The sequence below is a fragment of the Propithecus coquereli genome, unplaced genomic scaffold (genome assembly GCF_000956105.1).
Source record: "Propithecus coquereli isolate 6110/MARCELLA unplaced genomic scaffold, Pcoq_1.0 Scaffold111, whole genome shotgun sequence".
In the NCBI taxonomy this organism is placed as follows: Eukaryota; Metazoa; Chordata; class Mammalia; order Primates; family Indriidae; genus Propithecus; species Propithecus coquereli.
Genome location: NW_012135081.1, coordinates 2722939 through 2749399, shown reverse-complemented (window position 1 = coordinate 2749399; position 26461 = coordinate 2722939). Strand labels below are relative to the sequence as shown.

At 38.0% G+C, this 26461-nt stretch overlaps 1 protein-coding gene across 3 annotated transcripts in view; it reads right to left on the bottom strand.

Annotated features, from left to right (window-relative positions):
* The window catches only part of SCN8A (sodium channel, voltage gated, type VIII alpha subunit), a 183249-nt gene that overhangs the window by 105170 nt on the left and 51618 nt on the right, over positions 1–26461 (bottom strand). For all 3 annotated transcript variants that reach the window (XM_012650578.1, XM_012650586.1, XM_012650570.1), the window contains one exon: positions 17658–17987. In XM_012650578.1, the coding sequence (XP_012506032.1) occupies positions 17658–17933 (276 nt within the window). In that variant the 5' untranslated portion in view covers positions 17934–17987. Of the gene's footprint in view, positions 1–17657; positions 17988–26461 lie in introns of those variants that run through there.

Sequence of the window (26461 nt, the reverse complement as noted above, 5' to 3'; positions counted from 1 at the left end):
ATATAAAAGTTTTTTGCATGGCTGATTAAACCTCTGTAATCCCGGTTAAACTGCTGGTGGGAATCCACAAAATGACATTCATTGTCTCTTGTTCAACACTGTGCTCCAATGCCAGATCCTTCAAAGCCCAATGGAGTAGAAAGGACAGCAAGCTTTGGATTTTTATGAGACTACTTCTTAAGTAACAATCACTTGGTGCTCACGAAATCCAATAATATTTCACCTAATCTGTCTTAAATTAGATCTTTGTGAAGTAAATGAGTTAAAAGGGAAGGGAAAATATTAGGTTACAACAGCCTCTGAATGTGTTTGAGCACAAGGCCCATTAAGAGTGGTGGAACAGCTCTTAACGAGATATGGCATGGAGTATTAATAAATGTGTCATGCCAGCATAAAATGAGCCTCCTGAAAAGCACAGGCTTTTCGTTTCTAATTAGCAGTACGGGGCGTGGAGCACACAATGTAGGAGTAGTGCCATTGCTAACTCAGGGTAGGATGCCTTCTCTTTGGGGCCCACAATTAGGGGAAGGGACACTGTACAAGGCCGAGTATAAGCACATTTATATACACACCAAACAAATCCCAGCATACTGCAAATGCAATACAATAAACCACAGTTATCACAGCACTGCAGTGCAGCCAACTTATGAGCATATCCCCACCCTCACCCCAAGACTGGAATAATTTTTTTAGCCATGCAAAAAGTATAAATTAAAACAAAGGATGTGTAAATATGAAAGGACATTATACAGAAGAGTACTCAATGCAGGGATGGAGTATATCACAGAACAGAAAGCTTCTTAGAGACATGTTTATGATCCAGCCCCTGCTTTGCTGTGGGACACTCTGGTTTATTATCCAGCCCCTGCTTTGCTGTGGGACCCTCAACCAGGTCCTCCCACTCCTGAGAGGTCATCATCTCAATTAGGACAAAGGTAACCTGCAGGCATCGGATGACCTCTGGCTATAATGAACACCGAGGGGCTCAGAGATTTAGCTAATCTACAAGAAGGTAGTTGGGAAGCAATATCCTTTGAGTCCATCTGGTTATAACTGTTATTGGCACTGACTCATGACTGTCCCCAAGTCTGGACCCTAAATCTTAACTGTTTTGATCTCGGGAACTATCTGATTCTCTTGTTTTCAGCTGACTTCTCTGGCCTTAAACTCTTGCCTGTCTAAACCTAATGTATATACCTATTCTCCCAGACCTATGTGCTTCTTCTGAACTAGGCAACTGGCCTGTTGTCCATTAATCAACAGCAATTTGGTGTTCGCTTCTGAATAACTACATATACAGCTGATACAGCAGGCAACAAACAAGTGACTTTTCAAAATTTCCCTGTTTTAATAAAGGAAAATATAATGCAGAACCTAAAGAGATCAGGCTAGGAAGTTGTTCAGAAATGAATGACTATACCATGTTAAAGAGTCCTGATGTCTTTAATGCTAATCTGCCTAATGGATTTCTCAAGTAAAATCATAAGACAAGTTATATATCCCTAACGTGCCCCAGGAAAGGCTCCAGCAAAGGCACAACTGGATTGCATTTCTAGAGTACCTGTATCCTGGTACTACCGAGCTGCCCTTAGAAATACTGAACTAATGCAGGACATGAAGACACAGGCAGAAAATTTTCTCCCTAGCCTTGTACTTCTGTTTGAACAGTATGAATACTTAGAGCCATCATCTTCCAAGACTCTATGCTACTATGCTGAGAACTGAGCAAAAGAGACCTCTACATCCCATATTTTACAAATTCGTTTTTAGTCACTGATAATTTTACTTATGAGTCTATTTGAAGAAATAACATTCAACATTTACTAAGCATTTAGTATGTGGTAGGTATCCTACTACGACGCTTTATACAATAATCATCTCATAACAACCACTTTATGAGGTAGGTACTATTTTATAGATGATAGAATTGAGGGAGAAAGGTTAAATAACTTGCCCAAGACTACACAGCTGCTAAATGGAGAAGTTTAGCATTGAACAAAGGCAGTCTAACTACAAAGCCTATACTCTTAATTATTGTGCCATACTGCAATTTTTAAAAGCTTCAAAACTGTTAATCAAATCTAACTCTTCATTTTACAGGTAAGAAACCAAGCACAGAGTACTCTGCCTAAACTAAGGTCACAGAGCTAGCGAGCAGAAGGAGTGGGAGAGTTACTAAGGTCTAGGTATCCTGGCTTCCAGCCTGAACTCTTTTTACCACACAAGGTCATCTGGTCCAACCCTCAGATCAATGAAGAGTCTCTTCGACTTAATCCTTTTAACTCTCACAGAAAAGAAAACCCCCTGCATGTGCCTCTGAGATCACAGCAGCTGTTGACGATCTTTTTCCCAAGTTACGCTTGATGAAGATAATACTAGCACCACATGTGTCTGTGGCTTTAGTTTTCCAGGTTCTTCTGCATAAACTTTCTCATTTGGTTTGACCTTGTAACCCCATGCCCTCCAACCCACATTTGGAGCAGCTGACAGCCTTCCTGCCCACATCGTGGTCACAGGAAGCCACACCTGGCAGAACAGCAGCACCATGCACCTGCTTCACCGCTGAGCCAGCACGATGCTGCTCCCCAGGGCAGAGCAGGTCTGAACCTCCTGCATGGCCATTCTTCCTCACTGTCCTTCAATATGAATTTGCCTTTGCTCCTCCTCCTCTTTACCCTCTTAGGGTGCACAGACTGCAGCTGCTCTAGGGTAGAGCAAAATGCAGGCTTATTATGTAAAGCACATTAACCCCTCTGTTTACTGAATTCATATTTTTTTTTTTTTGTGAGACAGAGTCTCACTCTGTTACCTGGGCTAGAGTGCCGTGGCATCAGCCTAGCTCACAGAAACCTCAAACTCCTGGGCTCAAGCAATCCTCCTGCCTCAGCCTCCCAAGTAGCTGGTACTTCAGGCATGCGTCACCATGACCGGCTAATTTTTATATATATATGTTTTTAGTTGTCCAGCTAATTTCTTTCTATTTTTTTAGTAGAGATTGGGTCTCGCTCTTGCTCAGGCTAGTCTCGAACTCCTGAGCTCAAATGGTCCGTCCATCTCGGCCTCCCAGAGTGCTAGGATTACAGGCGTGAGCCACCACGCCCGGCCTGAATTCATATTCTATAATCTACTCTCACTCTTCTCTCTTAGAAAGCAGCAGAGCAGAGTGGTTTAGAGCCTTTGAGGCCAGAGAGACCTGGATTCAAGACCCAGCTCTGCTGCTTATTGGCCACCACGATCTTAAGACAACTTATTTAAGGCTACTGAGGCTCAGTTTCCTTATTGAAAAATAGGGATAATGATCAACAGTACCTACTTTATCAGGTTGTTGTGAAAATTAAATGAAAAACCACAAGAAGTCCTTCACACAGTGGCCGGCACGGAATAAGCACTCAGTAAATGTGGTTATGATGCTGCCGCTGCCATCACACACTACTGCTGCTCCTGCTCTTTCGCTCTCAACACGGAGTGGCCATTAGGAGACTCTGAGGGCTGACATTCACGTTAATTAGTACTCACACACTTGGCACAAGCCAGCAGGACACTTGTACACAAGCCAGAGCAAGAGTCCAGAGTAGCTGCCAGGCTGCACTGGCTCAAAATGGGTCCCAGAGGTTATTTTAGATCTGGGAATTCTGAAAGTGGGAGAAAACGAAAACTCCTTAGTATGCAGACATTGAGCTCCAACCTGCCTCTCAAGCTTACCTCCTGTCTTACCAAACCACACCCTATGCTCTGGTCACAACTAAAGTCACTATTTTAAACAATTCAGCCTTTTTCATATTTCTCAGCCTTCGTATATATTGTTCTTCAGACCTGAACTACTCTTTCTTGTCTTCTCTGACAGGTGAAAATTTTTTTAAGGTCCAGCTCAAACATTTAAGGGAAAGGTATCTCCTCTCTGAAGACAGTTCCATTCAACTTTCTCAAACAGAATTCGCCTAACCTCCTATATGTCCCCACAACACTTATACTTACTTCTGTTAGCGCAGTTAACACAGAATATTGTCATCTTTGTTTACATATCAGTCTCTCTCATTGGACCCTGAGATCCGTAAAGGGCAGGAGTTTATCTTCCATCTCCTGTGACTTTCTCAGTTTAGCAAGCAGACTATATAATATGATGCCTATCTGGCACAAGGTAGATAGTTCTTATGTTTGATGAATGTACGAACAAATCTCTTAGACATGAAGAAATGATATAGCTAAAATCAACTAACCTATAACTATCACATGTATAATATATCCAACTTTCTGCTAGGTGCCCAACTGAAACTATATGGTCACCTTTTCTATCCCTTAGCTCATCTACCCATAAAAATTCATTAATTTTAATTTGAAAAGTCCTCTCACTCTTTCTGTGCCACAGATACCATGCTGAAGATATGATATGAAACCAATGAACTAAAAAAACCCCAATATACAGTTGTTTCTCAGTATCCAGGGGGATTGGTTCCAGGATTCCCACAAATACCAAAATCTACAGATGCTCAACCCCTGATATAAATGGTTTAATATTTGCATATTACCTATGCACATCCTTCCATATACTTAATTAATTAATTTATTTATTTTTGAGACAGACTCTCGCTCTGTCTCCCTGGGTAGAGTGCAGTGGCATCATTGCAGCTCACTGCAACCTCAATCTCCTGGGCTCCAGTGATACTCCTTGCCTCAGCCTCCCAAGTAGCTGGGACAGCTATGACACCCAGCTGATTTTTCTATTTTTCCCAGAGACGGGGTCTCACTCTTTTTTGCTCAGGCTGGTCTCAAACTACTGAGCTCAAGCGATCCTCCCAGCTCCACCTCCCAGACTGCTAGGATTACAGGCATGAGCCACCACACCTGGCTCCTTTCATATACTGTAAATCATCACCAGATTACTTATAATACCTAATACAAATGTATTTTTGTAAACATGTAAATTGCTGTTGTACTATTTTGGGAATAATAACAAGAAAAAAAAGTCCATACATGTTCAGTACAGACATGTACTGAATATTTTCAAGCTGAGGTTGGTTGACTCCATGAATGCAGATGCACAGATACAGAGAGCTGACTGTACTCATTCTGTATTGAGGCAATGCAAAATGATAGAAAACTCTCTAAAAATAATAGTGGGAAACAAAAACAAAAAACCATTCTGCAATCATTCTGCAATAAAGTCTATAGAGACAGCAGGGCATGGGATAAAGACCACAAAGGCCGCATTCAAACATCCCTGGAACTGAAACCTGGCTATACTGAGATTTCCCTAATACTGGATCCTCAGGGACTGTAGAAAATGGGAAGTCAATAATGATATCCAGAATCTTGGTGATGCTATCAACTAGGATGGCAGAGAAAAGAGGATAAGCAAGTTTGAGAGGGAGAAAATTAGTTCGATTTTGAACATGCTGAGTTGCCTGTGGGAAATCCAGAGAAAGAAGACTGGCAATGTATTGAATATTTAAGGTACATTCCAGGCTGGAGCTATAGAGTCAGGAGTCCTGGTACTGACAGCCTGGATAAAATCACCCAGGGACAACATGTCAAATGAGAGGAACATGGGCCAAGGATTGAGTGTGGAGAAATATTAACATTTAAGAGAAAGGTGGAGGAAATGAAAGAGAAGGAAGAATCTGAGATATAAGGAAAATTAGACCAAGGAAGTAAAGAGCTGCAAAAATCGGCACAACTCACAGTGTCAAACACAGCAGAGAAGGTTAGTGAGATAAGAACTTAAAAAATATCTCAGACTTGGCAATTTGAGACCTTATTGGGAAGGTCTTATTTTGGGAATGTCATGAAAGAGGTGAGGATGCAGTCAGGGTCCAAGGTTGAAGGAGCAGGTGGGAGATATGTAGCTGGTAAGTAAATGCTCCTCTTTACAAGTTTCAATGGCATGAGAAGAGATTAGACTAGCTGGGGATATGAAGTCAAGGCTCTGAGTATGTTTATAGGCTGAGAGAAAGGAATGACTATGGGAAGGAAAAGAGAAAGGATAACCAAAAGCGTGACGTTCCAGAGGAGGTAGAAAGGCGCAGGGGAGAGGGATTGATCTTGAACAGTAGATAGGGTAGCCTGTCCTCTGAAATTGGAGGAATCTTTTATTCCAACTTGGTTCTATAGGCCAAACTTTGTAGCTTCCACAAAGTGTCTGGAATAGGAGTACATCTTCAGAGCTTACATCAAAAATTCTACTGGTAGAATCAGAGTTGGCAGAAATTGTCATACTGTGGGACAATTCCAATCTTAAATTGTGTCAAACAGGGTTATATGTAAAGAACTACTGACAACTTGTTTGTGAATTTTGAAATAGTAAGAGAAATATCCCTCTGTTTAATGATGACACACTCTTACTCTTCTTAAGGACTTAAAATATGTTTAATTATTCTCAGAAGATGATCAGTATCATTGTAATCTTGAGACATTCTCTAAAGTTTAAATGGTTATTATTAACCCGCATTCAACAGGTCAATTTTTATTAGGATAAGAAGATTTCACAACTCACACTCTGGGGAAAACAACAAAGACTAGTTCCTACAATTACCGATCAGTGGAATTTTATGGCTGAGGTGATTAGCTAGTAACACACATCCTAGAATTCAGGTAAAAGCTGCCTCTTATATACTATGTGGCTCAGAACTTTGGAATCACAACTTAGTAGTTGTATAACAACTTAAGAAGACCTGAGGTTCTTTCTGGAGAAAATGCTGAGTTTATCTTTAGGCACCCCTATAGCTCACACTAATGCTAAAATATATTGGACTCCTGCCTATGTAAAAATCCAACACTGGCCAACTCTCTCAACAGAGTGTCAACACTGGCTTTTAAACATCTGAGAATATCTGCATTATGGGTCCTTTTAAAGATTATAATTTAGTACTTGCTAAAGATCTATTTAAGATAGTGAATATCTGAGAGAACATGTAACTTTTGATTCTTCTAGATTCTCCAAGTTTGGTCTCTATACCACATTAGAACATCACAAACCTCTAAACTATTAATAGCTGGACCATATTATCTCCATTAATGCATGTATCATTATCTGTAATGATTTTATGTGTTTATTATCTGTCTCCCCAACAAAACCTAAGTTCCAAGAGTGTATAAGCCTTTTCTACTTTGTTCCCAAGGGCATGGAACAGAGCCTGGGCATACAGAAAACACTTAGTAACAATCAAACGAATGATTACAAGCTCAATTCCATCCTTAGCCCTCCATAATCAATCACAAAATCCAATCAGTTCATCTCTATAATAACTCTTGAATTCATCCATTCCCCTTAATTTCCACTCCCACCACTACAATTCAGACCATCATTACTTCACAGCTGGTCTCTCTGTTCCAGTTCTCTTTCCCTCTGGTCTATCCCACATATGGCTGCCACATTCATCTCCCTAAGGCACAGCCAAAATCCCATATCCTTATTCCCATTCGAAAATCTTCAGTAGTTCTCTGTTGCTTACCAAGTAAAGACCAAACTTCTAGCAGTCTGAACACCCCCTGTTCCAGCTCCCTGCTCCCAGCCACATCTCCCTCTGCTCCTTGGCTACTTCCCCACATTCCGAGCAAACTAGATGGAGCCGGCTTTTTCTTTCATGTCCTACGCCCTTCTCTCTGAGCCTCTGTTCATGCATACTTTCTGCCTAGAATGTGAGGCTGTCCCTCCTTTCTAAAATACAAGGCTCTAAAGTCTAGGGCCTGTTATAAAAAATTTTTAAAAAATAAAATAAAATCCAAGGCCTAATTCAAATACTACTCTTATTATGAAATTATCCTGGGGCCCTCTTGTCAAAAGTGATATCATACTATGTGTGTAATAAAGAATGGACTTTATTAATCTTTGTTTCCTGCACGAGAACAGTATGCCTCACATACAGGAAGTACTCAAGAAATAATTGTTGAATAAAGTAATCACATTTTATATGAAGCGACCAAAACTGGTACATATTCTATACCAGTTCCTCTCATTTCCCTTAAAGTCAGTTCATAGAGGGAAGGCAACACAATTGACACAGCCGAGAAAAATCAAAACATTTAGTAACAATGGACATGACTGAAGGACTTAGAATATTCAGGAAATAACATCTTTTGTATGATACTCACTTGTGATCAATAAATTAGGAAGAGATTCAACCAGTAGGTAGAGGCTGTGAGGCTGTTACCCAATGACCTTTTATAAAGTCCTTTTTCATTCTAAGGTTTCACAAGAGGAGTGACAAGACTGGTGGCACTTAACAGTTACCCAGCCCTCTGAAAATATCTCTAAAATACCAGAAAACCTATTTCCTGATCCACCTCCTCAGCTCTTAAATGAAACCATTCTTTGGAAAAGGCAGAAATATTGGTAATCAGTCTTTTTTCCCCTAGAGTTTAGTTCATTTTGGAAGACAGAAAAATTTTTCACTGGGAAAAAAGTCACAATATCACCTTTCATGTCCACAGCACTTAGAAAAGCAATGTTTTCACATGCATTATCTCATAAGATTAATTAATTCATTCAACAGATATTGATTGAGTGCTTCCTATAGGGCAGGCACTGCTTCAGCTGATGATGATACAAGAAGATGAACAATAAGCAAATAAGTATATTATATGTCAGGTGTTAAGTGCTACAGAGAAAAATGAAGTAGGGTTGGGGCAATAGGTTGTTTCATTTTACATAGAGTAGTCAAGAAATGGTCTTTACAACAACCCTATAAAATAGGTATGATAGTAGCTATTAGCATAATCTAAATTTTCTAGATTGGGGAAATTGAAACCCTGAATGGTGAAGTGGCATGCCTGAGATCGCCTGGAATTAGATGGGGATGGGATTGGAAAAAAGATTTCCCAACTCTTGATCTATTGCTAGGGCTATAACAGAGGAATCTGATTTAGGAATGCTTAATTAAATCCCTTTCCCTCTAGGTAACCATACTTGGAGCATGGATAAGAACCCATACATCCCCATCAGTAATCCATCCCCTACCCCCGCCAACAGCTCACAAGCATTTGCCTCAATTTGATTTGGTAAAAAAAATAACCGAAACACCATTTTGTTTTCTTATATTGTTGGGAAAAATTTTTTTAACAAAATAAACCAAAGTATTAAGATATGCAGTTTTTATTTAAAACAGAAAGCAGTATCTAGGTTTATTGTGCAAAAGCAGGCAACAACTAATTGGTAATCACACCTAATGAACACAAATCTTCCTTTAACAGACTCTCTCTGTCTTGTATACCTATTCAAAGTGTGTCAGAATAGACTTGACAAGGATTTTCTGCCAGGAGAACGTGTGTGTATATGTGTACGTGTGTGTATCACTTAAAAGTTCTTCATTTGAGGAAGCTGATGGCACTAATATTAGTGAGGTAAGGAGAAAATAAACATTGTTGGGAACAGAGGTGCCCTCTCACACCTAACCTGAGTAAAACCTGAAACCAACTTCTTATCCTAGGTGGGACTGAAGATCTTAGTGTATTATAAAAATTCAGGAGAAGGAATCAGTTCTGGTATAGGAGAATCAAGTTAGGCTACAAGGCAAAAGAGGCCTCTGGGCTGGGCCTAGACAAATGGGTAGAATATCAAAAGGTCAAGAGGGGATGGAGATCAGAAGGGGAGGGGTGTGACACTAAGGAAACAAAGTAGTCTGCAATAGCTAGAACACAATATGTGATAGGCAAAAGCGTGAAATACAACTAGAAAGATATATTATAGATATAGGTCCAACTATATTTTGCAAATATTATAGATAAGGAAATTGAAGTAATTTGGCCAAGGGACAACAAGAGGCAAAGCTGGAACTAAAATCAAGGTTTTATATTCCCAGTGAGGTGCTTTTTCCACTACAGTCATGCCCCGCATAATGATGTTTTGGTCAAAGATGGACTGCATATTTGACAGTAGTCCCATAAGATTATAATGGGGCTGAAAAATTCCTATCACTTAGTGACCTTGTAAGCCATTGTAATGTCATAGCTGTGACGCAATGCACTACCTTTTCCATGCTTAGATATATTTAGATACCAAATACTTAGCATTACAATTGCCTACAGCACTCAGTACAGTAACATGTTGTACAGGTTTTTAGCCTAGGAGCAATAGGCTATACCATAAAACCTAGGTGTGTAGTAGTCTATACCATCTAGGTTTGTGTAAACGTGCTCTATGATGTTCTCATACAAAAACAAAATGGCCTGACAACACATTTCTCAGAATGAATACTGTTATTAAGTGATGCATGACTGTATACCATTCTGCTGTTGGCTGGGGATGGATTGTGGCAGGTGGGAAGTAATCTTCTTTTAAAAAGTAACAATAGGTGGAGAGGTTAAGTAAATTGCCTGAAGATCACACGTCCATTTGAACAACTGCAGCACACAGACAATGAGCCCAAGTACCTGAGATAGCTTGTCTAGGGCTACTTGATGACTTGGAGCTCCTTCACTGGAGAAGATACAATACCAGGGCTAACATGAATACCATCCTCCCCCCAGAAGCACTGTACTTTTTAGGACCTGTCCCATAAACCACAGGGATTATTAGGGATGTAAATGAAAAAGGAGCTTATTTTTCTTTCCATATGTTGCGTACTGCCCAGTTACAGAAGAACTGAGCCAACTGAGGCTGAAGATTAATTAATGAAAACTGAGAAAAAGGGAACTAGAAATATGTTGTAATGAATATAGAATTAGGAGACAAGAGTTCTGGTCTTGGTTCTATCACCAATGGTGTTGACTTTTGACAAAGTATGTACTTCACCTCATAAAATTTATAAAACAAAGAGGCCGAACTAGATGATGTCTGAGGCTGCCAAATTATAATCTTCTATGGAATCCTAAGTGGATTCCACTTTTCAGGAAAAGGTACATATGAAAAGTTGAAGGTAAACTGACCTTTGGGAAGCCATATATAATTTTTTAATGCAGTATGAATGTGCCCTATTTAAAGACACATCAATCAATCTTGCAATCTGGATTTCTGTTTACAGGACTTTCTTATAAGAGGGTATACCCATTAAACAAAGGGATACATATTTCATTTAGCAGTTCTAAGAAATGGGAAAGGGGATAGAAGTCAACTCTGAAGGCCTTCTTTCGTCTTAATCCACAGACTTGCTTGCTGCCTACTTAAGTAATTGTATTAGGAATATATATGGCCATTTAAAATTCAACAAAATTAATTTAAAATTAAGCATTGGAGAGTAATTTTTGTAGTGAAGATAAAGAAACTTTCAGCAGTACAGAAAAAGTCCTTAATTTTTCACTAAAAATCACCTAAAAAGTAGGGGAGGAAGAGAAATGAATTGAGAATTGACATTGATAAAACTTAAGATTCCATAGTATAAAAGAAGAAAAATAAATAACAAAATTAAGACTTCAATAGGTTTAAGAAAACAGTAGGAAGAAAACCAAGAATAAAGGTTTTTAGGGGAGCTTAAGTTCCTTAAAACACATTTTTGTTTGCTTGCATATACATAAACTCTAGAAGATTCTACTATCAGTGGTTACCTGTGTAGGAGACAGGAAGTCGGCAGATATAAAAGGGAAACTTTTTGCCAAATACTTTTCAATTTTTAACCATGAAAATATATTACCTATTTTATAAATTAAATAAATAAAAATTTTAAATGTTCCTTAAATTCAATTGTTTGTAACAAACAGTTGAAAAACAAGAAAGCCAAAGAAAGGAGACATTAAAACAAAATACCAAGAGGCAAAGAAAATGTAAAGTTGTAGCATTAAGAGGTCTGAGGCAATTCAGAGAGGATGATCCAGGTTGTTTGCAGGGACCGGCTGGAAAGATCAGTGTGAAACCCAACAAGGACTTCAGAAGCTTATGAAAGCCAAACTAGCACCAGCTGGAATAAACAACAGTATCTTGAAAATATGATACGTAATTTTAGGGCCCTATGTCCCTTGGGAGTGTGAAATCCACAACGGGATGAAACCAGAACTTTACTAACAGAAAACTAGTTCTCTTACCCCAAAAAAGAAAGAGGGAAGGAAATGAGAAACAAGTTTCTATGATAGTCATAAAGATGATTAATCAGTTAGAAAAACAAGACCTATGAGGAAAAGACAAAGGATTCTACTTGTATCATTTAACAAAGAAAAGAGATCCTATTTTGCCAGGAATTATTTAAAGCAGCCCTTGAAAAACAAACAGAAAGGAATATCCTCTTAAAGTCATTTCTACCCTTATAATTTTTTGATTTGTGGGTTAATTCCCAGTATGCTTTCTTGAAGGAGAGGCCTTGCTAATTTAGCCCAGTAAAAGGCCTAGTTAATAAGAAGTCAAAGGGTTAAAATATACTATTCTGGCATATGGACTATTTAAGTTAAGACATTTGAAAAACAGCAGGTACAAAAAGATCATTCTGACCTTCTTGTTGTTTCTTAAGAGCAGAAGATGAAATTCCCATGTGAAACACAATCTCTGTATTAGAAGGGAAGGTAACATCTTTTTTTTTTTTTTTTTTTTTGGTTGAGACAGAGTCTCACTGTGTTGCCCGGGCTAGAGTGCCGTGGCATCAGCCTGGCTCACAGCAACCTCCAACTCTTGGGCTCAAGCGATCCTCCTGCCTCAGCCTCCCGAGTAGCTGGGAATACAGGCATGTGCCACCGTGCCTGGCTAATTTTTTCTATATATTTTTAGTTGTCCAATTAATTTCTTTCTATTTTTAGTAGAGACAGGGTCTCGCTCTTGCTCAGGCTGGGGAAAGGTAACATCTTTATCTTCAAGGATGAGAAGGTGAGACTGAGAGAATACTGTATTCTAATACCTTGTTAGAATATCTCTGATTTTTTAAGCCTCTTCAAGTAATTTAGTTTCTTCTTCACAACTTACTATTTTTTGTCCAATTCAGTATATAAGTCACTGACTATAACTGCTGCTTCTTTGGATCTTCATTTCTTTATAAGGGCTCCCATGCCATGTTAACTTGTCTTATGCTTTTCTCCTGTTAATCTATACTATCTCAATTTAATTCCCAGACCCAGCCTGGACCCTAAGAGGATGGTGGTGGAGTTTTTCCACCCCTACAGAAATATTAGTAATGCCAGTAAAGATCTGCAAGTAAACTTGAGCAAGCATATTATTTTTAATCAACTGAAGAATCCTTCATTTAAAAGTATAATTAATACTTCCGAAATGCTAGCAATGTTCTTTCTTGACATGGTGTTAGTCTATAATCATTTATGTTTTATGAACTTTTCTGCATGGTGGTATATTAAAAATGTTTTAAAAGATTACGAACCAAAATACAATTAAGGTTAGTTACCCTTTTCAGGAACAATTTACCCTTGTGGTGAGGCCAAAGGCTAAAGTCAGAGTTTCCAACATGAAGAGCCAGTCTCCTAATGGAGCTCCATCAACAACAATTTGGCCTATCCAAGGAACAACACCCATCAGGGCCAGAAGCCTGCTCTCTTTGATGAGTCCTTACTCCCAAGCCAGGCCACTGGAATTTGATGCACTGGGAATGAAAAGAAGCTGTCTATAGGGCAGGAACCAGGGGAAAAGGTATATAAAGGAAAAGTGGGCTCTGACAACTAATACCTCTATATATTTTTCATATCTTAAGTCAGGCTTAATAAAATGAAATTTAATTTGCATTTGAGTAAAAAAAAAAAAATAATTTAGGCCCTGAGAGATGAAGTGATTTGCTAAAAGTCATGAATTAGTTTTGAGAAGGTTTTTTTCCTTTATTTATTTCCCTATAAATTATTTGTGGTAGCTTGGGCAATATATTTACTAAAAAAGAAAAATGTAAATAATAAACATGGTGAGTTATGATAGAGTCAGGATTTCTTATTTCCGATCTACTATTCTTTATATCATATCATGTTTTGTTCCTTAGACTTTCTAGATTCCACAGTGAAAGATAAAGACTACAGGTTCTACTTTTTCCCATTATGTCGCTATCCTGAGCTGCAACAGAAGTACATGGATACAGGACCATTTTGTGTATAGAATGTCTTAATTGCTTTTGTCATCCTGAACTAAAAATGCCTCCACAACTAGAGCTAAGTTAAGAGATCTATTGGCCTGGTCTTATTTCTGTTCCATTATTAAGCCAAAGAAAATGAAATTTCTTACAAAACTGAAAGAATGGGAGGAAATTTAGTTAAAGGAAGTTTTTTTTAACAAAAGCAGTTTAGTTAAGCTTTGTATTTGTAAATATATAATTACACAAAGTCATTTCCCCCTCATCCGGAAAAACTTATCAATCTAATTCTTTAAATGACATCTGTCAATGAGGGGTCCCCCAAAAGTGTGTCTGATGTCAGTCCTCTGGATTCAATGGCTAACTAGTAGCTGGTGGATCTTCCAGGGGGCTTTGTTTCTCCATTTGTTGCCTTGTTTCAGAAGATAATCATGAGAAAGAAACTAAGATTTGCTCAAATATTTGTTCAGGAAGTTTGAAACCCTTGGCCCAATGAAGATTAATATTTCTTTTACTTGTGCTCCCTACTTGCAGGAATAACAGAACTGACTCTATTGCAAGAATCAGCATTGCAAGAATCAATCCAGACAACTATGCAACAAGGCCAATGACCTGGAGTCTCTCTTATTGGCCCAGTTTTGTACTCTATTCTATTCCTATCCCCAATAACTAAGATAGGGAAGGAAATGAGAAACAAGTTTCTATGATAGTCATAAAGATGATTAATCAGTTAGAAAAACAAGACCTATGAGGAAAAGACAAAGGATTCTACTTGTATCATTTAACAAAGAAAAGAGATCCTATTTTGCCAGGAATTATTTAAAGCAGCCCTTGAAAAACAAACAGAAAGGAATATCCTCTTAAAGTCATTTCTACCCTTATAATTTTTTGATTTGTGGGTTAATTCCCAGTATGCTTTCTTGAAGGAGAGGCCTTGCTAATTTAGCCCAGTAAAAGGCCTAGTTAATAAGAAGTCAAAGGGTTAAAATATACTATTCTGGCATATGGACTATTTAAGTTAAGACATTTGAAAAACAGCAGGTACAAAAAGATCATTCTGACCTTCTTGTTGTTTCTTAAGAGCAGAAGATGAAATTCCCATGTGAAACACAATCTCTGTATTAGAAGGGAAGGTAACATCTTTTTTTTTTTTTTTTTTTTGGTTGAGACACACACTTCTATCGCCGATGTAACCTGTGTTGAGCCTGGCTCACAGCAACCTCCAACTCTTGGGCTCAAGCGATCCTCCTGCCTCAGCCTCCCGAGTAGCTGGGAATACAGGCATGTGCCACCGTGCCTGGCTAATTTTTTCTATATATTTTTAGTTGTCCAATTAATTTCTTTCTATTTTTAGTAGAGACAGGGTCTCGCTCTTGCTCAGGCTGGGGAAAGGTAACATCTTTATCTTCAAGGATGAGAAGGTGAGACTGAGAGAATACTGTATTCTAATACCTTGTTAGAATATCTCTGATTTTTTAAGCCTCTTCAAGTAATTTAGTTTCTTCTTCACAACTTACTATTTTTTGTCCAATTCAGTATATAAGTCACTGACTATAACTGCTGCTTCTTTGGATCTTCATTTCTTTATAAGGGCTCCCATGCCATGTTAACTTGTCTTATGCTTTTCTCCTGTTAATCTATACTATCTCAATTTAATTCCCAGACCCAGCCTGGACCCTAAGAGGATGGTGGTGGAGTTTTTCCACCCCTACAGAAATATTAGTAATGCCAGTAAAGATCTGCAAGTAAACTTGAGCAAGCATATTATTTTTAATCAACTGAAGAATCCTTCATTTAAAAGTATAATTAATACTTCCGAAATGCTAGCAATGTTCTTTCTTGACATGGTGTTAGTCTATAATCATTTATGTTTTATGAACTTTTCTGCATGGTGGTATATTAAAAATGTTTTAAAAGATTACGAACCAAAATACAATTAAGGTTAGTTACCCTTTTCAGGAACAATTTACCCTTGTGGTGAGGCCAAAGGCTAAAGTCAGAGTTTCCAACATGAAGAGCCAGTCTCCTAATGGAGCTCCATCAACAACAATTTGGCCTATCCAAGGAACAACACCCATCAGGGCCAGAAGCCTGCTCTCTTTGATGAGTCCTTACTCCCAAGCCAGGCCACTGGAATTTGATGCACTGGGAATGAAAAGAAGCTGTCTATAGGGCAGGAACCAGGGGAAAAGGTATATAAAGGAAAAGTGGGCTCTGACAACTAATACCTCTATATATTTTTCATATCTTAAGTCAGGCTTAATAAAATGAAATTTAATTTGCATTTGAGTAAAAAAAAAAAAATAATTTAGGCCCTGAGAGATGAAGTGATTTGCTAAAAGTCATGAATTAGTTTTGAGAAGGTTTTTTTCCTTTATTTATTTCCCTATAAATTATTTGTGGTAGCTTGGGCAATATATTTACTAAAAAAGAAAAATGTAAATAATAAACATGGTGAGTTATGATAGAGTCAGGATTTCTTATTTCCGATCTACTATTCTTTATATCATATCATGTTTTGTTCCTTAGACTTTCTAGATTCCACAGTGAAAGATAAAGACTACAGGTTCTACTTTTTCCCATTATGTCGCTATCCTGAGCTGCAACAGAAGTACATGGATACAGGACCATTTTGTGTATAGAATGTCTTAATTGCTTTTGTCATCCTGAACTAAAAATGCCTCCACAACTAGAGCTAAGTTAAGAGATCTATTGGCCTGGTCTTATTTCTGTTCCATTATTAAGCCAAAGAAAATGAAATTTCTTACAAAACTGAAAGAATGGGAGGAAATTTAGTTAAAGGAAGTTTTTTTAAACAAAAGCAGTTTAGTTAAGCTTTGTATTTGTAAATATATAATTACACAAAGTCATTTCCCCCTCATCCGGAAAAACTTATCAATCTAATTCTTTAAATGACATCTGTCAATGAGGGGTCCCCCAAAAGTGTGTCTGATGTCAGTCCTCTGGATTCAATGGCTAACTAGTAGCTGGTGGATCTTCCAGGGGGCTTTGTTTCTCCATTTGTTGCCTTGTTTCAGAAGATAATCATGAGAAAGAAACTAAGATTTGCTCAAATATTTGTTCAGGAAGTTTGAAACCCTTGGCCCAATGAAGATTAATATTTCTTTTACTTGTGCTCCCTACTTGCAGGAATAACAGAACTGACTCTATTGCAAGAATCAGCATTGCAAGAATCAATCCAGACAACTATGCAACAAGGCCAATGACCTGGAGTCTCTCTTATTGGCCCAGTTTTGTACTCTATTCTATTCCTATCCCCAATAACTAAGATCCAGTGTCACAAAGGGGGACAGACGAGAACAAATCCGTCATCTCTACCATATTATCAAAAGGCTCTGCTCATGTCACAATAGTAACATCATCTTCATATTTAAAGACAGAATTTTGAATGTGTGTTTTAGAGAGATTCTGCGAGGCTGTACCACCTTTTGCTATCTCATCATTTTTAGACTCTATCAAACAGTCCCATTTCATTTACGTCCTCTTTTTCTGATCTGGCCTGGAGCCACAAACAGAAGTCTTATTAATAGAGTTGACAATTGCCAAGACCCACAAACGACCCTCGTTAGCAATTAAAATGAAAATAATCCCCATAAACCAGAACTGCAACAAAAGGTTAACCACTTATCCAAACTTTGGCAAAGAGACAGTGCTTTCTCTCCCATCTCCCCCAAGCCTCTTAGGAAATGGGTATCTGCAGCTGCTGCTCCTCCTCCAACTCACTTTCTGTGTCAAATAGTATGGGTCAAAGTCCTCCAGGGGAACTGCAACCAGGCCTTGGGGGATGTCCCCGTAGATGAAAGGCAAACTCTTCCCTGCTTCCAGGTCACTGTTTGGCTTGGGCTTGCTGTCCTCATCGTCCTCCCGATGACTGCCATCAGCCTTTGGCGGTTTCTTGAGCTTGCTTTCAGCAATGCGCCTCTCGATGTTTGCCAGTGACTCAGGGGTGAAAGGCTTGAAACTATCAGGGCCTGGTGGTGCGAGCAGCCGCGCTGCCATCTTCTCATCCTGCAGCAGCTTCGTTAGTTATGCTGCGTCCAGGACAGGTCAGCTCTGGAAAAAAAACAGCAACACAGACAGCATTAATCAATTACTGCTCTAAAAAGAGGCCAGACTAAACCATCTCACTTGCAACCTTTATTCAGAACCTTTGTAACATAGTTTCTTCCATGACGTGGTTATTTTTCTTTTCAGAAAATCTGTAGCATGAATGCACTAGGTGATGTTCATAGCTACCCCTTAGAGGAAGATCTGTGAGGCAGATGAAAAGATAGGAGTCTCCTGAGTGGCCAGTATTTATTATATATTTATTTAGATACAACTCCCTGTTAGGAACCTCATACAACAAAAAAGATACATTCCATCTCCTCAAGGAACTTCTAAACAAATAAGTCATACTTAATGTTATCCAGTTAGCTCTGGAGTCTTTACATGCTCAAGCCACCTTTCTTTCCCAGAGCTCACTCCCCAAAGGAATATTCTTCCTTTCAAGGGCAAGACAAGGATAAATTGTCACTCTGCTCAAATTTCAGTTTCTGAAAACAAAATAAACCCTTCAAAATTTTGGAGGCACAAAACATAGATAAAATAGCTTCCATATGCTTTAGTTCTTCCATTTCAAGTTATTTTTCAGTTCACCAAGTTGTGTAAAATCTATCCAGCACAGAAGTCCAGAAGTATCTTCAACAATGAAGGCTCCTGCCAGGGACAAACACAAAGGACTTTTTCTATGAGGAGGGCAGATACTTAGCAAAGAGAAAAAGCTAATGGGAGTGGAAACTTGGAGAATTTCCTCTGATGCAACAGCACTGCAGCTCACCACTGCAGGCTGAAGAGCAGCAGAAAGGCCTGTGTGTGACTCCTGAGGGGCTCAAACCAGGAAGGACCGGGACAGAACAGAGTCACACACTAAAATTCCCTTCTAAAAAGAAAACAGAAGTAATGGCATATGACAGCCAATGATTCCTAAGATGGTATTTGAAAAGCCCATTTCCATTTGTGTTTATACGGTTTTGGGTTATTTAAATATATACTTTGAAAAGGAGAAATCCTGGTGTCAAAAGTAGCAGTGCTCAGTTATGCTCACAAAAGGACCTGAGCTGTTGAGTCTGCTATGAAAGTCTTAGGGCTTTGCTGGCTGTTCATCGGGTGCTCATGGTGCTGCTTTTCTTCCTTTAGTTTTGTGAGCGCCACAGGAACAGTAAGGAAAAATTTTTAAAAAGCTTTAATTTTTAAAGATTAGCCCTTAGGGTCCACTTCAAGGTAAGTATCCATAAAACTTGAGGCTACTCAGGAGAACAGTAGTAGAATTAACTCTAAATAATTTGGGAGTGAAATTCCCAAGGGATCCTTCCATAAATCCACCTGCTGAGATTCCAGATCTCACAGTGGTGGTGATCACTAAGTGCGGCGAGGCTGTGTGTAGTGTCTGCACGCGGGCTGGTCAGCTTACTCACTTACCACATGGGCTAATGAGGCCAGAACCACAAGTCGGCCCCACACAACGTGAAGCAAAGAAAAACACCGTTTCACAGACAGTGGGGTCAGAGAAATCACTTCCACATAAGCACAGGATTTCAGAGCTGTGGGGGATTTTACAAATCCAATCCATTTCATTTTATGGATAAGGAAATTTGGGGTCAAGAGACTGGACAACTTCCCCAAAGTCACAGGGTGGGATAAAAATCCCAATCAAAGACCTCTGGTGCCCCAACTCATAATTCTTTTATTATTAACAGGCACCAATTACCCATCCTCCTTTCCTATCTCCCACTACTCCCCAACACAGGCATAGTCGGGCTATTAGTTACATCGCATAGAAATGCTATGGCTTTACTGATCCAACAATTTACTTACAATGTTTTCCCCAACTTAGAATTCCTTTTCCCTCATTCCTTTCCTCCTATCTATTCCTACATTGTCCTCCAATAAATCCCTACTCCACACAGGCTTCCCACCAACTCCACCTCTACTAATTATTTCCCCTTCTGCACTCCTATAGCATCCATCATGATCTTAGCTAATATTTATCACATGCTATGTTTCACACACTGTTCCAAGCACCTTTCTTATATTAACTCATTTAATCCCCAGAAAAACATATGAGGTAGACATTATTACCACCATTTACCAGATGAAGAAACAGAAGCACAGAGAACTAATGTAGCTTGCCTAAAGTTATACAACCAGAAAATGACAAAATCAAGATTCAAAACACTCTCTATATACTTGTTTTGGCACTTAATCATTACTGAATTGTACCATACAGAGAATAAATTCCCAGAAGTCTTAAACTTCTTTCATATTCCTTTCACAGAGAATAGGATTATGTGTGGAACCTATGAGACCAAATACCCAGGACTCCTTGGTTCCCACATCCACACTCATTTTCAATCCTAGGTCACCCTCTTTTCCTACTTAGAGGACAAAGAATACTGCAAGAGTAAGTCACCGAAGATGCTGACAAATTCTTGTGATCTAATTGTAGGCACCTGAGTTCTTTACAGCAGTCCACAGCTAAGTCCTCTGCCTTTGCTTTCAGATCCTATTTCCTCCTGCCTTCTGCAAGACTGTGTCCCCCCAATTATCCCTTCTCTCCATCCCATTTTCAATTGTTCCTTTTCCTTCTTTTATCTTCTCCCTTTACATCTTCACCCTGCACTCTCTCTTCCTTGGCTTAAATGACACTATGCTATCCTGGTCCTAACCACAGCTGCAATCTTCTCTCCCCCTAAAACCACCTCTCCCTACCTTAAGGGCCTGCCTTCTGAAATTTCTGTTACACCCTACAATCTGTACAGTGCTTTTCAGATTTCTATTGCCAGCCATAACTGCTCTCCTGAGTCCCACCAGTGTATCAAGGAGGCCCACCACCATTTCAAAATTAAAGCACTTAAAACCATTCATCTTACTCCAGAACTGATTTTTCCTTCTGGCATTCTTTATTTCTGTTATTGGGACCATCATTTTTCCAGCCATTTAGCATGTAACCTCAGTCCTCTCTGCCCAGTACTCCTTTGCTGTCCATCCTCAACCAGTCACCAGGCTTACCAATTCCTCTTCCTTCAGAGCTCCCATTTTCAACAGTACTCCCCTAATTCAGATCCCACTGCAATAGCCTCCCCACTGGTGGACCAGCCCTCAGTCCACCAGGCACATTTCCAAAGATCCATTTCCCTAAAAATCTGCTTTCATTACATCATTTCTCTCCCTCAGACCTACCAGAGTTATTTAACAGAGTCCAAATTTCTGCCACTTCACTGTCACTCAAGGCCTTCTGCAACCTTACATGTCTCAAACACTCTCTGCTATTGCTTTTCTATATGAACACCTGCTCTGGTAACTGTTTTTTGTTTTTTCTACTTAAAAAAATTTTTTTAAGGTATAATATAATAAAGTGCATAAACCTTAAATGCACAGCTTGTTTTGTACATATGTATATACCTGAGTAACCACCACTTAAATCAAGATGTAGAAGATTTATTTCCAGCACCACAAACAACTCTCGTGAGCTCCTTGTCAACAACCATCCCCAGCAAAGGCTATTCTATCACCATAGATTAGTTTTGCTTCTTCTTGAACTTCATATAAGTGGAATATAAACATAATCTTTGGAATCTGCCTTCTTTCAGTCAACACTATTTCTGCGAAATTCATCTTGTTTTTGTGTAGCAATAGTTCTTTATTTTTACTGCTGTTTTGTAATATTCTGTGTATGAATGTAGCACAATTTATCCATTCTGCTTTGATTTAGGTTGTTTATAGTTTTAAGCTATTAGGAATAAAAGTTGCTAAGAATCCTCTTGTATGTGTCTTTTGGTGGCCATACATTTACTTCTTTTTGACATATAGATAGGAATGGAACGCTGGGTCAGAAGGTGGCATATATTTAGCTTAAGTGATATTCTAAATCTCTAGGAACTAGGTTCCAGTGCTCTACATCCTCATCAATACTCGGAAATGATAGTCTGTCTTCTTAATTTTACCCACTCTGGTGGGTATCCATATATAGTTGCATCCCATAGTTTTTTTTAAAAATAATTTATTAAGATTAAATTTATATAATATAAAATTAGCCACTTTAAAGTGAATAATTCAGTGGCAATTAACATATCCACAACAACCACCACCCCTACCTAGTTCCAAAACATAAGCAGTTTCTCTCCATTCCCAACCTCCTATGCCCCTGCCCTCCCCAGCTCCTGTCTGCATTCTGTATTGATTTATCTATTCTGGATTATTTCATATAAATGGAGTCATACAATATGTGGGCTTTTGTGTCTGGCTTTTTTCACTTAGCATAATGTTTTCAAGGCTCATTCACATTATAGCATGTGCCTCATTCCTTTCTATGGATTAATAATTCACACAGGTCAGAATCAACATACAAAAATCAGTAGCTTTCAAATACACCAACAATGAACTAGCAGAAAAAGAAATCAAGAAAGCAATTCCATTTACAATAGCCAAAAAAAGAAATACCTAGAAATAAATTTAACCAAGGAGGTGAAAGAGCTCTACAAGGAAAACTATAAAACACTGATGCAAGAAATTAAAGACACCAAAAAATGGAAAGATATCCCACATTCATGATTAGAAAAATTAATGTTGTGAAAATAATGATACTACCAAAAGCGACCTATAGATTCAAAACAATTCCTATCAAAATACCAATGACATTCTTCACAGATATAGAAAAAACCCTAAAATTCATATAGAACTTAAAAAGACCCCAAATAACCACAGCAATTCTGAGCAAAAAGAACAAAGCTGGAGGCATCATACTACTTGGACATCGAAATATACTACAGAGCTATAATAACCAGAACAGCATGGTACTGGCATAAAAACAGACACATAGATTAGTGGAACGAAATAGATAACCCAGAAATAAATCCACATATTTATGGCCAAATGACTTTTGACAAAGGCACCAAGAACATTCATTGGGGAAGGGACAATCTCTTCAATAAATGGTGCTGGGAAAACTGGATACCGTATGCAGAAAAATGAAACTAGAGCCCTATCTATCTCTCACCATATACAAAAATCAACTCAAAATGGATTAAAGACATTTAAATATAAGACCTGAAACTATGAAATACTAGAAGAAAACAGAGGAAATGATTCAGGACAATGGTCTAGGCAAAGATTTTATGGAGAAGACCTCAAAAACATAGGTCACAAAAGCAAAAATAGACAAATGAGATTACATCAAACTAAAAAGCTTTTGCACAGCAAAGGAAACAATCAACAGGGTGAAGACACAACCTGGAGAATACAAAAAAAGATTTGCAAACTATTCATTTGGCATGGATTAATATCCAGAATATATAAGGAAGGAACACAACTCAACAACCAAAAACAAACAAACAAACAAAAAACAACAACAAAAAAAACCCCAAGTAATTTGATTTAAAAATGGGCAAAGGGGCTGAATAGGCATCTCGCAACAGAAGACATACAAATGGTCAACAGATATATGCAAAAATGCTCAACATCACTAATAATCATCAGGGAAATGCAAAACAAAACCACAATGAGGTATCTCACCTCAGTTAAAATGGCTATTATAAAAAAGACCAAAAAATAACAAATATTGACAACAATGCAGAGAAAAAAGAATTCTTAAACACTGTTCATGGGAATGTAAACTAGTACAGCTATTTTGGAAAAGAGTATGGAGGTTCCTTAAAAAATTAAAAAATAGAACTACCATATGATTCCCCCAATACTACTACTGGGTATATTTCCAAAGGAAAGGAAATCAGTATGTTGAAGAGAGATCTGTATTCCCATGTTTACTGCAGTACTATTCACAATAGCCAAGATATGGAATCAACCTAAGTGTCCATCAATAGAGGAATGTATAAGGAAAATGTGATACGTATATACAATGGAATACTACTTAGCCATAAAAAAGGAATGAAATCCTGTCATTTGCTGCATGGATGAGCTTGGAAGGCATTATATTAAATGAAATAAGCCAAGAACAGAAAGAGAAATACCACGTGTTCTCACTCATGTGGAAGCTTAAAAAGTTGATCTCACAGAAGAAGTAGAGAGTAGAATAGTGGTTACTAGAGGTGGGGAAGGGTTGCAGAGAGGGGCAGATAGCCAAAGGTAGGTTAACAGATATAAAAGTACAGCTAGATAGGAGAAATAATTTCTAGTGTTCTATAGCACCATAGGGTGACTATAATTAACAACGATTGATTTTCAAATAGCTAGAAGTACGGATTTTACTTTTTTTTTCTTTTTCTTCTTTTTCCAGGAAACAAACAGCCTATAAGAAGAATGGATTTTAAATGTTCCCAACTCAAAGAAATGATAAATGTTTGAGATGATAGATATGCTAATTACTCTGATTTGATTATATACATTGTATATATGTATCAAAATATCATACTTTATTCCATAAATATGTACATTATGTGTCAATTAAAAATAACAAAAGCAAAAAATATGTAATTAAAAAATTAATCAAAAAATGTATATACCACAGTTTGTTTATTCATTCATCTGTTGATGGACATTAGGTTCTTTCTACCTTTAGGCTACTATGAATAGTGGTGCATGCATATGTACTTGTTTTTAATTCTTTTGAGTCTAGGAGTGGAATTACAGAGTCCTATGGTAATTCTATGATTAACTTTTCTAAGGAACTGCCAAACTGTTTTCCACAGTGGCTGAACCACTTTGCATTCCCACCAGCAAAGTAATAAGGTCACAATTTCTCCACATCCTTGCAAACGCTTGTTATTTTCCCTTTTTCTTTTTCAATTACAGCCATCCTAACGGATATAAAAGTGGTACCTCTTTGTGGTTTCCATCTGCATTTCTCTAATGATATTGATGCATTTTTTCATGTGTTTGTTGGTTCACTATAGTTTTAATTTGCACTTTCTAATGATATTGAGCACCTTTTCATAGGCTGATTGGCCGTTTAGATATCCTCCTTTGTGAAGTGCTGATTTAAGTCTTTGCCCACTTTTTTCTATTGAGTTATCTGTATTTTTCTTACTGGTTTGTGGGAGTTCTTTTTATATTTTCAAGTGGTCTGCGAAATATATTTCAAATATTTCTCCCCTTTTTACTTTCTTAATGGTGTCTTTTGATAAACAATAGTTCTTAATTTAACTGAAATCCAATCTATCAATCTTTTCTTTTTTGTTAGTACTTTTTGTTCTGTTTAAGAAATCGATGCCTATCCCAAGGTCATGCAAGTATTCTCCTTTGTTTTCTTCTAGAAGTTTTATTGCTTTCCCTTCCTCATTTAGATTTGTAAACCATATACAAAATTGATTTTTGTATATGGTGTGAGGTAGAGGTCCACGTTCATTTTTTTCCCTCCATGGACATACAATTGACCCAGCATCACTTAATAAAATGTCTGGTCACTTATTTTCACTGACTACTAAATAGACTTTCATTTTCTTGTTTTAAATCTCCCAAAGTTATTCTCTGTTTCTTACCTAAGTTCTATTTATTCATTAAAACCAGCTTAAATGCCTTTGCCTTCTGAGGAAATTGCCTTGCAAAATGTACAAATAAACTTTTTAGATTTATAATGAACTTAGAGACCTTCTAGTTTCACTTTCCTTTTCTATAAGTTAAGAGAGGCTAAGTTGTCTAATTGCCAATTAGTGATAGTTGTAGAGCTAGAACCCAGGTTTCTTGGCCTCCAATATAATGCTTTTTTCACTATACTACACAGTCTCTTAGTCAATGCACCTCATCCATCACACCACTACTATCTCACTATTCATCCTCCCACAGTGCTAAAGATGGCACGGCCAGCCCAGATGATAAAGGAAAAGTAAAAGCAACTTTTGACCCAAAAGAGATTGAACTAGATAGATGCAAAGTTGGGGGCAATGGATGGCTAGGGCTCTCTTCTCTTGGTTGTGCAGGAGGATTAAGACTTTAAAATGTCAGTTGTGGCCTGGACACACACAAATAAAGAAGAACCCAAATTAAGGGATACATGGTAGAAGAAGGAAAGAAAACTGATATTGAAATGAGGTTATAACAGAAATGAAAGGAAGAGAAGTCATCTAGGAGGAGGTGTTAAAGGAAACACTCTAGGCAAGGGTACACAAGAAAATATGCTGGGAGGAAGAGCAAATAAAAAGTAGCAAGTAGTATTAAAATCTTGTCTCTGACTTGAAAAAGAACAAAGTTGGAGGACTCACACTTCTGATATAAAAACTCACTATAAATCTACAATAATCAAAACAGTGTGGTACTGGCATAAAGACAGATATACAGACCAATGGAATAGATTAGAGAGCTCAGAAATAAACCCTCATATATATGGTCAAATGATTTTTGACATGAGTGCCAAAACCATTTAATGGGGGAAAAAAACCAATCTTTTCAACAAATGGTGCTGGGAAAACTAGATATCCACATGCAAAAGAATGAAGTTGGATCCTTACCTTTTACTATATATAAAAATTAATTCAAAATGGATCAAAGACCTAAATGTAAGTGCTAAAACTATAAAACTCTTAGAAGAAAACATA